The following is a 16,900-nucleotide window of genomic DNA, read 5'->3' as shown; positions in this document are numbered from 1 at the left end:
AAAATATATAATATATATAAAATATATATTATATAAAATATATATATAATATATAGATAGATAGATAGAGATGAGATTTATTATAGGAATTGAGTCACGTGGTAATGGAGGCTGACAAGTACCAAGATCTGTTGTCTACAAGCAGGAAAGTCAGGAAAGATGATGATATAATTCAGTCCGTGGCCCAAGGTGTGAGAGTCAAGGGCCAGATGGTTAAGTCCCAGGTGTGAGTCCAAAACCCTGAGTGGAATGAGTGCTGATGTCAGAGGGCAGAAGATAGACGTCTCAAGCAGAGAGAGGCAATTTGCACTCCCTAGGCCTTTTTTATTCTATCCAGACCCTCAACCAATAGGATGATGCCCACCCACATTGGTGAGAGGGTCTTCTGCACTCAGTCCACCAGTTCAAATGCTCATCTCTTCTGGAAACATCCTCATAGTCATGCCAAGAAATAATGTTTGACCATCTATATGGTATCCCTTAGCCCATTCAGATTGACACATGAAATTAACTATTGTATGAAGTTACACGCACCTATTTGTGGCAAACGATAAGAGGTTTCCATCTCCCACAAGGAAACTTCTTTACACATGAATCTTGGCTCACTCATGGTAAGGGAGAATCTCCTCTACCATTTACCAGATAAAAAAGTACAAATATATAGCACATCACTACCTAATGTGAATTCAGATGTGGAAGCAAGAATAGCATGCATTGAATTGGCCCCAAAAGCCTCACAGGAAAGGTCACGTTGGCTTACCTTCCTTACTACGTTTCATAGTGTAAACCCTGCCTAAATATTATCAGTTGAATCCGGCACCACGTTCTCCAACAGAACCAGATATAACAGTGACTTGGATTGGGTGCCTCCATCCGACACAGTCTTCAAAGCTTGAATCACCCCCTATCGCAAAGTTCTTCAGTATATGTGAATGAGTGTACTGGGCCTTCTGTCTCACTTGGAGAGACAGAAACCTTGAGCCCATTGTCAAGATAACAACCCTTCCTCCCCCTGCCCAGAGGTTAGTGAGCAATAACCAACCAAAGCACCATTGGAACAGTTTGAGCCAAACCTACTGTCCAGACATGAAAAGTATTTTTTTTTCTTTTTTAGGGAGAGGGTCTTGCTCTGTCACATAGCTAGAGTGCAGTGTTACAATCACAGACACTGCCTCCTGGAATTCCAGGGCTCAATGATCCTCCTGCCTCAGCTTCCTGAGTAGCTGGGACTACAGGCGCACAGTACCAGCCCAGCCACTTTTTTTTTTTTTTTTTTTTTTTTTTTAAATTTTTGTGTAGGGATGGGATCTCCCTATGTTTCCCAAGCTGGTCTCAAACTCCTGGCCTCAAAGTGCTCCTCCTGTCCTGGGTTCCCAAAATGCTGCCACTGCACCCAGACTAGGCTTGAAACTTTTAATAACAGAGAATATGGGTGAGCCTTCCACCACCCTTGTTCATGATTTGGGTGATATAATTCACTACTAGGTCTTCTAATATGGTCTGTGAGACTTGTGTTCTTTCACTTACAGAAAGCCACTTCTCAGCCAGCATCTCATCATCATTGCCAAAAGCCACTAGAACTATGAAGGGTCTGAAAATTTTGTCCTATTTGCAAGATGCTGCAAATTGGATGCTCCATTTTCTTGGAGGTTGGCAGAAGACATGATACCCTAGGCCAGAGACAAAGGAATATTGTAGTTAGTGCACAGGTAGCATAATCTTTGATGTTCATGTCAGTTCTCCTTTGCTCACCAGTCCCGCAGGGGTAATGCGCAGTGGCATAGTTTGATGTTTTTCACACATTGATTTTGTGTTGCAGCTAAGGAAATCCCAATATTTTCTAAAAGACTGTAAACAATCCTGCCCAACCTTTGCCCATGCAGAGACATTATCTTTATTTTACTGGACAGAAAAACCCTGCCCTCTCTTCCAGAAGGAGACACTACCTCTGTCTTGCAACTGTATTTCCTAAACAAACAAAATTGAATAGATAATACAGAACAAATGGCTGCCAGTGTCTCTGCTCGCACAAAGTACAGCAAACATTGGGTACTTGTTCCCCAACACTACACAATAATAGGGCAATTCTATTAATATTATACAAACTAGATTTTCACATAAAAGCCATAGAAAATGGCAGAGAGAATTACTACATAATGATTAATATGTTAATTCACTTGGAAAATCTGATACAATAGTTCCAATCATGGAAGTATATAATAAAATAGTCTCGAGATATATAAAGCAATTTTTACGGGGACAAACTGTCATATCTCATCAGCACATAGTGAGATTTTAGTACTCTTAGTAATTGATGGAGCTACTGGGGAAAAAAAAGTTAATCTTTTCCCCTGTCCTCCCTGGCTCAAAGTAAATCAGAGGGGCCCCCCGATTGGTGAAGCGGGGAAGGGTTGAGCTCTCTAATATAGTCCTGATGGTAAACCCACCAGTATTTAAGAACATGGGCCATGTAGTTGGAAAAGTTCCTAGAATTTTTATACTACAGAGGAAAGAAGCAAGAATGTAAGACTGATTCTACTGCACATTTAAGAAAATTGGTTGAACATATAACTAAATAAGTTTCTCATTCGTGGAGAAAGTATTTACAAACATGGAAAAAGGCAAGTGGCAAAGAATGCTGACACATTGGATTGGCATTGGGGAAGGCAGTCTCATGTGCAGTCTTCTGACCCCCACTCATCCACATAAAGGTGGGCCATGAGCCTGGAACACTTCCTTACCATGATATAGGGAGGCCACACAGCCTGTGCTTGGCTTAGCACCTTGTGTGGGAGTATCTCTTCCTGTTTCAGATGTAATGAGTGTTCCTTTGTTCTGCTTAAGCATGCACCTCGGTGGCCCCCAGGCAGGCCCAAAGCTTTCCGGATTTCAGATTACATGTAAGAGAGGATGGGTCCTTCTACTGCAGCAGGAAACGGGTGCACTTCCGTTGCCTTGTGTCAGCTGCTGGAGGGTCTATTAGCCATGGATGGGGGCCGGACACAAACACATTGAAGCCGATCTTGCTCTGTCTGTTCCCCATGTGAGTAAAGCATTGTTTCTTCCAGGGCTGCCTTGTGAAAGTTTCCCTCGGTGACTCCCATATTAAGAAGCAATAGACAGAAGTGTGTAGGGTTCTCCCGAGATTGATAACCCACTCTCTGTTTCACTTTATCCTCATGTTTCTTCCTTTTTATACTCACTTTCCTGTAGAAACTTACTCTTAACAGCCGGGCGCGGTGGCTCACGCTTGTAATCCCAGCACTTTGGGAGGCCGAGGCAGGCGGATCACGAGGTCAGGAGATCGAGACCACGGTGAAACCCCGTCTCTACTAAAAATACAAAAAAATTAGCCAGGCGTGGTGGCGGGCGCCTGTAGTCCCAGCTACTCGGAGAGGCTGAGGCAGGAGAATGGCGTGAACCCGGGAGGCGGAGCTTGCAGCGAGCCGAGATCGCGCCACTGCACTCCAGCCTGGGCGACAGAACGAGACTCCGTCTCAAAAAAAAAAAAAAAAAAAAAAAAGAAACTTACTCTTAATAATGTTTTAACCGCTCTGATTAACAGTTCCTTCCTCTTCACTATGCCACCATTGCCAGGACTTCTCCTTCCCAAATGTGTGTTGTGGGCCCTGGTGTCAGATGTACACATTTTCTTGAAGTGAGTCAACAGAGGGCATTTTAGGGCTCAGAAAATCATGACTTTTTAGGTTAATCCCTCAGATTTACTCAAGGGGAGACTTTACACAGAGGAAACACTATGTTTTATGTGTTCGTATAACTGTGCCAAAGCTAAATTCACCAGCTCTTGCCCATCTTTCTCATTTAGAAATCCCAAAATATAGTGTTGCTACCAGTGCATAAAACGGTTTGGGGACCATTGATCATTTAACATGTATCTTGGTTATAAAAATAGTACATATTTTAAAATAAGCCCTTGGTATTTCTTAAGCATAATAAACAAGGAATCTCTTCACATTTTATATATTTTAAAGCAGTTAATATAACAATTTAGTTATGTAAACCACATAGACATTGAAATGTATGTACAAGCTATCACACTTCAGTATTTTTATGTTTGGGTAACCATTGAAATCATCTACTACTTTGAAGTGTTCAAAGTCTTTTCTTTGTTAGCTAAACTTAACCTTCTGCCCTGAATCTTTCCGCTCCTTGCATTTTTTTTTACAATGCATCCCTTGTTGCTTACTCCCATTCTTTTAAAAAATTGACCCTCATTTATATCTGTAAAGTTAATTTCTTCTGAAATGCTATCCTCATGACCTTCTATTCTCATCTTATTTTTTATTATTTTCAACAACACTTATATCTCTTTGAAAAATCCTATTAGTTGTTATTTGGCAAAGCTCGTATTATATACTAAAGTAAATAACAAAAAATTTAAGAGTAAGTAAAAATGATTTTATTAATCATATGTATCATACCAATAATTAAACAGCATATTTTTATAGGTTTTATTTTACTTGTAGCTATTTTAATTGAAAGCAACATTAATCTGGAATAATTGAAACAAGAATTTTGATTTGAATGACAAAGTTTAATTAAACAAATAAAATGAAATTATTATAAGATAAACCTACTAGCCTTTTGATCTTTCCATTTTTAAAATTTATTACCACATTTTGAAGTTTAGGATCATCCATGTGTCTAGTTGTTTTCTTTTTGGCATTTTCTGATATTCCACTAGAGGCTATTGTGAGCTTTGTGTCAAATGAGAAATTTTTGCAGATATTTTGAGATGTGTTTAGTTTTGGGAGATAAAAAAAATTCATATTAATAAGTCCTGTTTGGAAAATTAGAGATATACTAGTCCAGAGGATATAGTACATCTGAGAGAATGGGTTTAGTAAGGTAAGGGTTAGGTATGGTTTTGTTACTTTTTTTCCTGGCAGTTCTCCTTCGTCGGTTAATCTGGTTACCAGCTGGAGCAGTATTTTAACTTGTTCATGACTACGTGAAAAGGATTGCACACTTACTAACTTGGGTTGTAGTGTCCTTACTTCCCTCATCTCAGCTTAGTTAGCTTAAATTCAACTAGTCATTTACAATTCCCAGTTTCTAGATGCTATCTTGAATGCCTAAAGTTTGAAGTATAAGGTATAATGAAAAATTAACTTGCATATCTGTGAGCCTTAGAGACTGCTTGAATTAAGAACTTTAATATTCTCAGGACTCTGTGGGTCCATTTCTCATTTTCAGTTTGCCTAGGAGCACCTATGCTCACATCTCTAGTGTTGCCCTTGCGAAGGGCTTGCCTCTCTTCCCTCTGATTGAATTAAGAAAGCAGGAACATGACTCTAACCTGCCCTATGGCACAAGATTTTTTTTCCCCTGTGGTGGGGCCAGTATGATATATTATTAATATAACGTTTTGTGATATAAAAAGAAGGTTTTCGAAATCAAGGTTCTGGTCAGAAAAGGAAATGCTCCTTCAACGAAGCAGGGTGTTATTCCGTGATGAAATGTAGAGTGTTGCACAAAGAGAACAATGGTGTAATGTCCACTGTGGTGCAGAGGGTTTTTAATGCTGTTACTATGTTTAACTTCCTGCGTGTGTATGTATGCTGCAATTAAGACATTTCTGTGTAAATGATACATCCTGATTGAATGAACAAATGGAATTAAGGCTGGAGTCTTCATTTCCTCTTGTGGTTATGTTTGAATGGGAAACACCATTCAATAGGGATCAGAAGAACTTTAGTGAACGGTGTTTTCTTGGGAAAGGGTTAGCTACAGCTGAATATGAGGAATGCTTTTTATGAGAGTTCAAAGCATGTCTTCGATATTGGCTATTTAGGGCATTAAAAATATAATACATTAGTCAGTCCAAGATGGATTAAAATGGGGAATAAAAAAGTGATTCATGGCATTCCATGTTTTCTGATTTTTTTTCACTTAAATGAGAATTTGTATCGCTACCATAAGAAAATAACGTTGCTGCTATTTCTATTGCTGATTAGGTACTTGTTCTACATTAGAACTATAAAATAGTACTTGAATCCCATTTCGGCCCTATATTTTTTATCAGTTGCATAAGCTCTCTAAACTTCACTTGAAAAATTTATTGTAAAAATATGTCTTATTTTTATGATCAAAAGAATAATACATCTAAACTGCTTAACACAGTGTTTGACATATAGTAGTGCCTCAGTGAAAGTAGACCATTGTCAACTGTACGTTTTCTTATTTTAGCTGATTTGTATTTTCTGGTTTCTCTAGATAATTAAGTTGGTTTGTAGAATTGTTATTGACAGTTGGTTTGTAGAATTGTTATTTTATATGGATTACTTTAGTGAATGCCCAAGAAAAAATTCCTAAGGAAAATATAGAAGGGATCTTGAGAATTGAATTAACCCTTTCATTGCCTTACAGTAGACTAATGCCTAATCAAGGCTTCTCAATCTAGGCACTATTGACATTTGGGACCAGATAAATCTTTGTTCTGGCAGGGGGGCTGTCCTGTGCATTGTAAGATGTTTAGCAGCATTCCTGGCTTCTAACTAGTAGATGCCAGAAACGATCACTCTCCCTTCTGCCTCCAGTTGTGACAAACAAAAATGTCTCAAATGTCCCTGAGAAGGGGGGTTTGAAATTATCCCCAGCTGAAAACCTCTGCTCTAAGCCATGTAGCAGGGCCATGATGATTTCATCAGCTTGAAAACTGGTAACAACAGCCTGTCCCAGTGTTTGCTGACCCTGAAGGTTGGGCTCTTTTTCATATGCCGCATTTTTCTCCAATAATATGATCATATTTTCTTCTTCAATCCTCTTATTAAACAAATGACTGTAAAATAACTTTCCGTGACTAGTGTCAAAATCATTCTGCAGGCTTGCTTTTCACAAGAACTCATAACTTAAGTGATCTCAATACTCAGGGTCTTAGATAATCAGGAAAGCATTAATCATGTCTTTCTCTACATTATTTGCATTTTTAGGTAATTATAGACTAATGAGCATGCCCTTTATGTGATATTTTAGTTCACATATACCTTTATAAATATTTCAGCTTTGTGGTAATTAAGTAAATTGAACATTATTAATTAGAAATGCAATCAGTGGGTATAGCTAAAAAATATTTTAAAGTAGCATTTTTTAATGTCCTAATATTCTTTGAGTAAAATTCTCCATGAAACTTTTTTCCAAAATTAATTCATAAGTAAGTAAAACTAAGTAGCTTTCTGATAAAAAGTAGCTAAAATCATATGATTATATACAAAGGGCATATTTGCTATACATCTGATTCTGTTATTCTTTATAGAAATGCATAGAAAAAAGGTGTTGAGTAGAATCATTCTGAAATCATTTCACATATAAAGTAACTTTTGCAAAGCTATAATTTTATCATTTCATGAAAATCATAAAGACAGCTTTGAAATTTTTAAATTGTAATTATGCCAAAGAAAGCTACAAGCTGAAACATATTTTGATGAAGAATTAACCAAATTTTTATAAAGATTATGTAATTCTCTTGTAAGTTATTCTCCTAGTGCCTAATGATATAAAAAATGAATCATCAACTTTTGGGCAGAAAATATGATTCCTGTTATTAATAAACTAATAGTTGTTGTATGTTTGTTGTTTATTCAAGTATTAGCCAGGCTTTTATGTTCTTTATATTTAAAAAATCACTTCTAAAAAAACTACATTTAAAGCATAAATGAGTGTGGTATAACACATCTATGAAGGGAGATAAACATATATTCAAATGGTAAAATTTAATATTAGCTATAATTAATATTGACTTTTGGCTTTGTCTGCTCCTATACCAGTCACAGTTGCTCCTAAACTTTTCTTAAATTATGTCATGAATCAGAATTATTATATGAGCAAGTTCAGGGTTCTGAAATATTAAGTTAACAGAAGTTACAGTGCAGAATATTAAATTTGAAGTTCCAAACTTTCATATAGTTCATTTGGCTTTCATTAAAACATTCATAATTGTTTAACTATTTATGTCTACTTTTGAATAGATGTTGGACTTTTTAATTACATTTAAAAATGCACTGTGATTTTACTGACAAGATCTTTTTTTTCAATTTTTGAAGCATTGAATAATGAAAAATAATGATACCATTGAAAGTGTTCTCTTGAAAGGATCAATATGCTACTATAAACATGTTCAAAGTCGTTAATAATTTTTAATCATTTGTTGCAGGGCTAGTTAAGAATTTCAACTGTCCATTTAGGAGTTACTTGACAAGAAAAAATAAAAATAGTATAGAGACGTGAGTAATCTGATTAGCTATTGGGTGCATTCAGTGCTTCTTGATATCAGCTGAAGCTGAATTAAATTAGTCACTGGTGCATTTGTCGATTGGAGCCAGACAGTCTATCCTATTTAATTTTAAAATCATTTTCTCTGAGTAAATTATGGCAGTAGCCACTAAAGAAGTCATATTACTTCAGAATTAGCAAGATCTATTTCTTTTAGAGTAGGAAGATAATTATTGACTCTTAAAAGATGGAGCACACATAGGCTCAAAATAAAGGGATGGAGGAAGATTTACCAAGTGAATGGAAAGCAAAAAAAGAAGGGGTTGCAATCTTAATCTCTGATAAAACAGACTTTAAATCAACAAAGATCAAAAATGACAGAGAAGGGCATTACATAATGGTAAAGGGATCAACGCAACAAGAAGAGCTACTATCCTAAGTATATGTGCACCCAATACAGGAGCACCCAGATTCATAAAACAAGTTCTTAGAGACCTACAAAGAGACTTAGACTCCCACACAATAATAGCAGGAGACTTTGACACACCATTGTCAATCTTAGATCAATGAAACAGAAAATTAGGGATATTCAGGACGTGAACTCAGCTCTGGACCAAGTGGACCTAATAGACATACATAGAACTCTCCACCCCAAATCAACAGAATATAAATTCTTCTCAGCAACACATCACACTTATTCTAAAATTGACCACATAACTGGGAACATAATTCTTAATCATGTCAAATATTCAGTTATAAAATATTATCTTAGAAATAAATGAAAGATACTTAGGCTTAAAATTCTACCAGGTGTAATGTTTACAAAGAAAATCAAGCCAAACACAACTAAAACTAAACTAAGAAGTTAGCAAACAAATGAAAATCTCATGTGTCATAATATTTTTGATTTTTTAAGAGTATTCAGCGTTTACTAGTACTTACCAAGAGCCTGGTTCATGATGGCTACCGCATGGGGAAAAACTGGCTGTTTGGTTCTTAAAACTCTGGAAATTAGGTATCATTATCCCATATTTTTTAATGGGCAAATTGAGGCTGGGCACATTTGAGCAACTAACCCTAAATGTCACTTTTAGGAAATGGTACTCAGAAGATTTAGATTCAGGCATTCCTCTCTTCTAGACCACTTATTTATCTTTTGCCATTACATGTGTGGTGGAATCAGAAATGCACTGTCATCACCGTCTTAATTGTTTTCAATCCTGTGGTCATACAAGCACTGAAGAGAGGCATGCTATACTGTTTTTTGTAAAACAAGTGAAATAAACTCTGGGGCTTGTAGAAACATAAGATATGTGACAATATCTTATTACAAACGCACATTTATTCCAATGTAAGACCTATGGGAAGTTCAGTCTAAAAACGATTTGCACACGAGGATTAGAGAGACACTAAGCACATCATCACACCAAAAATATATGTGAAATATATATGCATACAGAGTATATTATATAAAGGCTACATCAACATTTGGTTTATTTTGTATGTAAATATATATGTTTGTTCTCTATGTGTATGAATGTGTGTTTGAGCTATGGTGCTATGTTTGTGGAAAATCACAAGTAACTATAGAACTATTTAATGAACACATCAATTTACATATATATATTTTACAATTCTTTGCCTGGGGAATATAAGATGGGCCATTTGATGCTGTGCAAGTCACTGGCTAAAGACTGCTGCATAGAGTCTCTGAAGCCAAAACTTAGAGTCCAATAAGTAAGAGAAGACATGCTTACTTAAATAACCAAAAACCGAGATTATATTTGAGAAGCTCAAGAGATGTACTGTCAAACTCTATGTCATGTGTCTCTCCATTGGATTCTAGAATGTTCTGCTCATGTCATATAATAGATCTGACAAACTAAGAATGACTTTTAAACCAATTATATTTCTCAGTGACTGTTCACCAAAATGATACCCAAGGCAACTGCATTTCTGCCTCTTTTATGGAGCAGTAATACTCTACATAAGTGTGTAAAATTGCACTTTAGTATTGGAGATGAATTACCTAGTGGAAAAATCTCCAAATTATATGCATAAAGAATTACCTTTATTTCTAAAAATTTCTTGAGTTTCTACTGATATAACTAAAGCATTTGAATTACTTTTTTTTCTCTTTTTATACAGTGCAAACTAGAATATCAGGCATGTGTCTTAGGAAAACAGATCTCAGTCAAATGTGAAGGACATTGCCCATGTCCTTCAGATAAGCCCACCAGTACAAGCAGAAATGTTAAGAGAGGTAAGTGACAAGAATATATTTATAATTTTACATTCATCACTCTCTACTAAAATGTTTTGCAATAAATGTTGTCATTAAATACACAATGAAGTTTGTTTTTATACAAATACCCAATATCATTTATATTTTTATTGAAGATATTTTCCTGTTAGCCTCAACTATTATATCAAGGAATGATTTTCTTTAGATTTCTATTTATTTTGATGGCAATAACTAGATACTTCTTTCCTATGTGCTCATGATATATAAGAAATCTAAACCAATGCATTCTATAAACAGTTGTGTCTAAAACATGTGTTTTAGATCCATTTTTTTCTTTTAGAGCAGAAAACTGATTATTGATAAAGTAGTAAGTAATTGAGTGTTTTGATCAGATCTGCAACTGCTCGTTCAATTAATACTAACCATTTTAAATAAAGATGTCTACACCATGTATACAGTTTGTGTTTCATAATTTCCTGTGTAATAATTTTATAAGTTAAACTTTCTTTGACTGGATGAAGTCTTTAATTCATTGTTTCTATTGGTTTACTGTCTAATAAAAATAAAATGCATTCAACCAGATATGTACTATAATATATAACTTGACTTAAGATTATTTATTATAGTTTACATGGTATCATTATTATATTTGAAATATTGTTTATGCCTTTTTAAAAAGTCTCCATGGCTGCTAGCTCCAGTCCTCAGCACCTCTAGATAAAGAACGAAGTGTGGAGAATAGATGCTTCTTTAAGTCAAAAACTATTTTACAGCATTAGAGCACTGTCATCAACAGTTATATAATTTATTACTATCGAACTCTTCTAATCTAATAATTATTATTGGGTGCCCTTATTAATGTGGATAAGTAATTTTTGCCCTTTTTCCCTAAGAAATGTGAAGAATGGATATGCAAATAGGAAAAATGTATTGAGTATGAAATTTCTTTAATATAAACTTATGTATTTCATTGAGCATGATATACTTGTTATTCCATGTTACAGTACCATATAAATATTTTATTACAGATATAGCTTCCAAACTTCAGTTATGACACTTGTATTGGTCTTAACTCATTAAATAATATTTAAGATGAAAAACAAAATAAAATTAAATGTTATAGCATTGCCTTTAAGAAAGACTATTTTTATTATTCAAAAATAAATTAGTCGATTTGAAAATTAATGGTAAATTAGTGCTGAATCATTAGGTCATGTGAAGAATGACACCAGTTGGTAGAAGAGAGATGCCATGCTGCCTTTCAGGAACTCTGTTTTTTTTTTTTTTTTTTTCCGTAAGTTATTGAGGTACAGGTGGTATTTGGCTGCATGAGTAAGTTCTTTAGTGGTGATTTATAAGATCCTGGCACACCCGTCACCCGAGCAGTATAAACTGCATCATATATGTTGCCCAGGAGCCCTGTTCTTTAAGCCTCATCCTTGCTGACTTGCCCCGGTCTAAGTTTAACTACCCAGTGTGGTTCCTTCTGTAGTCCTCAGCCCTCATCTCCTCCAATCCACTCTCTTCAACACAGCCCAAATAAGGACTTTCAGTACCACCTTGAATATACTAATTAGCCCCCAGATAATCAAAAAGCTACTTGTGGTTTCCTTTTAACTGAAATTCTTTGATGTTTGTGCCTTCCTCATTCCCACTTCTGATGGAGTACATTTTCACAATTAAATTGAAGACAAAAGTGACCACATTTATCTTTGGAAATCCACTTCAGGCGGGAAACAAATCCTACCAGGTTCACTATCCATGAGCCAATTTTTTCACTGAAGGCTATTAAGAACAACATTTGAGACGTGGTCATAGTAAGTGTGTATCTCTAATGTATCACAGACTTTCAACAAGGTTTTACTTCAATGAGAATTCCTGCTTTTAAACTTCATTTTGAATGAAAAGGTATTTTTGATGTAGTATTAATTTATGGTAATCAACCACAAGCTGCAAAAGGAACTCTGTGCGTTAAAGATGGAAGGTGGCACATCTGAGAAGAGGATCTCTTGTGAATAAACAATAATTATTTTTCATATTACTCAAATTTTCTGTATAGTGTGTATATTAATATATCAAGAAGAAAACTTTTAAAAGTCATATCATCAAGGGATAAAGATCATTTGTGTTTGATTGTGCATAGAAAGAGAGGCAAGAAGAATTTAAACTAATCCCGCTCTGACAAATTGTCAGGGCAACACAAGCACAGGATTTTGCTGCCTGCTATGGAAAAGCAATACAGTCAATTCTGAGTGTCATTTCTATACAGTGGCAAAGGCTGAGAGACAGGGGAAATATAAAACCGAGTTTAGTATCATTTCTAATCTTTCAACTGTCATTTACATTAGAAGCTTGCCTTAGGTAGACTGTGCAGTGCAGGAAATTCTATTTAATATCTTCTCTGTTCTAGAAAAAGTGTGGAATAAACTACCAACAATGAAGTATTTCTTAAATCTTTCGGACTTCCTATATTTGAGGTCAAATTGGCACCACAGTATGTTTTCCCATGTTAAGATCAGAATCTTTAAATCTACTTGAAATGCATTAAAAATAATAAATATAGATTTTCTTCTTAAAGTATGAATAAATAAAGTTTTCCTCTATTTCTCTAATGTACTTATTAAGAATGTGCATAAATTGGTCCAAATACATACATTCAAGTATTTTAAATAAATAAAAACAGATAAATTCCATGTTTCAAACCCTAGATTCTGACTTTACATAAGTAGATAAGCATACACTCTTCAATTAGTAACTTAACTATACAGTTTTCTCATTTTCTCACTCATAAATTTAGTATTATAAAGGCCAGTGTTTTGGAGTCCCTTTAATGGATTCCCTCCTTTTCTTCCAACATTTTTTGTTAACGTATTGTTCAATTGCAAATAAAAAAGTTTTATTTGTAAAGTAGATCAAATTCATTCAAAGAATATTGACGTTTCAGCTGGTTTTTAGAGGCCTCTAATATTTTTATGGCCAGGAAAATATGAGATTCATAGTTGTGAGCATGGTCTATGAATAGACCATTTTCTACAGATTTTATATATGTGCATAAAATGCAATCCTAAGAATTAGAAAGGACTTGCAAAATAAAAGTTCATTGAAAAAGAACATTGAAAAATACTGTACAAAACATTTATTTTTAAGTAGGATTTTTGTACCCTAGACAAATCTTAAATTGTCTACACAATAATGGTACATATGCACAGTAAACTTTAGACATATGACATATCTAAAGTGCTCCATTTGTTTATTTATTTCACTGGTTAGAGTCAAAAGATCATTTTAATTGACATTTTCTGTTTGTTTCAAATCTGGGTATTCCAAAGTTCACACTACTTTTCTTATGATTATGAGTTTTATGGTTTTATATATCTAACCTCTTAAAATTTAATTCATTTCAAATTATATCATTTTGAATATTTTAACCCCAACATGCATCTAAACACATACTTCTTATGCACCTTGATAGTTTGAATTGTTGAGTTTCAGTGAAGCCTGAATAGAGAAGGAAAATAACCTATTTTGAAAAGTAGCAGGTGAAGCTGGGTAAAAGAGGAGGAAGTAGAAAAGGAACGTGGAATCCTAAAGGCCTTGGTCACCTTCAAGAAAGCCATCCCTTCGTTCTAGGATACAGAGTACTTTCAAGGAGGATACAGTGCAAATTGGTCATTGCCAGACATGAAAGCTTTGGAATTAATTTATCTGAGTCAGACATATGAAAATGTTTGACATTTTTGTCACTGAGCAAAGAGTTAACATTTCCAAAACTGTTTTCCTAAGTTTTACTTGAAAAGAGTTAACAGTTTCTAGTAAATCTTAGAGAAACTTATTATGTTACTGAGACAATTTTTTGTTTGTTTGAAGTTGGGGTGGGTGGTTATTTTAGAAATAAGGCAACCAAGTCCCAGCAAGTATACTAGATGAAGAAATAACAGGAAAAATTGAATTGGGGTAATATTGCTGAGATGAAATTCACAATGCTTTAAATCCAATTGGATATGATGGACAAGGAAAAAGAATCCCTCTAAGATTATTCTGAATTTAGTAATCTGGGTGATTTATAGAATACTAACCAAAAGGACTAGCTTATTTTTCTGGGCCTGTGGTTTGTAATTCCTACTTATCCTCATCTGCATTTTAAAAAATACAACTAGAGATTTCTTTTATTGGGAGCTGAGAATCATGTAACTTATCATATTTCTCATTTCGCCTTATTCATATAACTAAGTTATCCTGCATACTAGACTTTAATCCTAAGAGAGTGTGTGTGTGTGTGTGTGTGTGTGTGTGTGTGTGTGTGTGTGTTTAACCAGTTTATGGAATTTCTTTCTGGTTTGTACATTGTTATCCTGTGAAGAACCTAATTTATTCATTAAGGGTATAAAGTTTAGAATTCCAGTCCTTCACTGCTGTGTGGTTCTTAGCTATATACTTAAGTTTATGAGTCTCATTTCTTCATCTGTAAAATATAAAATGTATGAATCATCAGGATTTATGGATGTATTTCCTCAAATTTAACCATCTTTGCACTCCTATTTCATTTCAACAGATTGTACCTGTAAAATGCTGCTGAATCCTAGTAAATTACTTAAGTTTTCATATATTAAATGCCATTTGTAATTTTATTTGTGGTGCTTTTAACATCATATTGGGTGGTAAAAATTGAAGAGATTTAATCTTTTCTATAGTTAATAGTATGTATTTGCATATTTTGCAAAATATTTGTACATTGAGAGCTTGAAACAACTCATCAGCACAATTCTTTAGCCTGAAAGTTATTATCGGTCATTTTTTTTTCTTTTTTTTTTTTTTTTTTGTTGTTGTTGTTGTTGAGACAGAGTCTCACTCTTTCGTCCAGGCCAACTGCAGTGGCGCTATCTTGGCTCACTGCAAGCTCTGCCTCGCGGGTTCACGCCATCCTCCTGCCTCAGCCTCCCGAGTACCTGGGACAACAGGTGCCAGCCACCATGCTCAGTTAATTTTTTGCATTTTTAGTAGAGACGGGGTTTCACCGTGTTAGCCAGGATGGTCTTGATCTCCTGTATAGGTCATTTTCTTTGACAAATCTTTCACATTCTTTTATAGCTACTAGCCATTGAAACAAATATTTCTAGACACGGAGAGAGGGATATGTAGCCATATATGTAGTTATATACTGCTTCTTGATACAATTACTAGTCTAAATGTACATTATATTATTTTGTAATTAAAAAAAGCTTTTCTAGGTGATCTAGGTCATCAGGAAAGATAATAGTGAACTACCATCTGGACACATTTGTTAATGCCTGTACTCCCATTCCTTTATGTTTTAGCAGTTATAATTTTGTGACATTAAATTTTCTTAAATTCTTTAGTACTTGATTTTTGACAATTTCTATCAGAATGTGTGTATTAAAATGCGAATTAGGCAGTTAAAAGAAAGCAGTTTTTAATGATTCATGTGCTGTTGTCACGAGTTACTGAGAGACATTTGTTTCAAACCTTGGCCCTTGATGTGAGCCATGCATTTCTAAGTACAATGGGTCCAGCAATAAAGTACAAAAATCTTGTGCTTGCTTTTATTCTTTCTTGGGAACCACACCAGACACAAGTTTGAGACAGATTTGTAATGAGTCCTTCTCACTTCAGAAATCATTGGTACCCAAGAAATTTTGGTATGAGGTCAGAGATCATTCAACAACCACAACATAAACAAAAAGATAGCTGTTTATTTAACAAAAGATATCTCATCTGAGACTGATTGTATTATTTGTAAATGGATGTGGGGACAATGAGTATAGGTTTGTAATCATTAGCTTCCTTTCCATATTAAACTGCAAAGCCTGATAATTTTTATTTACAATATGACAAGGTATGGGACTGAGTTATTCTATAATCTGACACAGTCATTTTTTCCATTATTCATTTCAGTACTCTGAATGTTATGGAACCCTATCAAGAAACAAAGTTTATTTCATTATTGTGCTAGGATTATAAATTAACTGATTTAAGGAAAAATTATTATTGATTAAGAATTAATGTATGCCTTTTTCCAAGTGGCAAATAATTTAGTTTTAACATTTAATTTTGTATGATGGAATTTTTTTATATCCTCTGAATTATGGAATGAATTTTCAATGAGTAACAGATTAACATCAGTGTATTAATATACTCTTACAACATGCATGCTTCTCCATAACTAATATAGTGTATTCATAAATGGTAAGTTCTTCTGTAATTTTGTTTAATTGGATACATGGAAAAATAAAATTAAATAGGTTTATTGGCAAGTGTTGCATAATTATTTATAATAAAAATAAAGTTTTACTCATTTGGATTATTTGAAATATGTTCTTGGATTAAATTAATATGTCTGAAAACAGAACATAACCTGAAAGAGGACAGTTTTCAATGTCTTCTCTAAGACTATTTTTTTGTGTT

The 16,900-nt window shown here is 34.5% G+C and overlaps 1 protein-coding gene across 6 annotated transcripts in view; it reads left to right on the top strand.

Moving 5' to 3' along the window:
- The window catches only part of SPOCK3 (SPARC (osteonectin), cwcv and kazal like domains proteoglycan 3), a 501,843-nt gene that overhangs the window by 361,168 nt on the left and 123,775 nt on the right, over nt 1-16,900 (top strand). For all 6 annotated transcript variants that reach the window (XM_058436862.1, XM_058436863.1, XM_032148876.2 and 3 more), the window contains one exon: nt 10,381-10,495. In XM_058436862.1, the coding sequence (XP_058292845.1) occupies nt 10,381-10,495 (115 nt within the window). The remainder of the gene's footprint in view (nt 1-10,380; nt 10,496-16,900) is intronic.

The sequence above is a fragment of the Hylobates moloch genome, unplaced genomic scaffold (genome assembly GCF_009828535.3).
Source record: "Hylobates moloch isolate HMO894 unplaced genomic scaffold, HMol_V3 SCAFFOLD_3, whole genome shotgun sequence".
Taxonomy (NCBI): Eukaryota; Metazoa; Chordata; class Mammalia; order Primates; family Hylobatidae; genus Hylobates; species Hylobates moloch.
The sequence above is the reverse complement of the archived record's forward strand: the minus strand, read 5'-3'. Positions and strand labels throughout refer to the sequence as shown.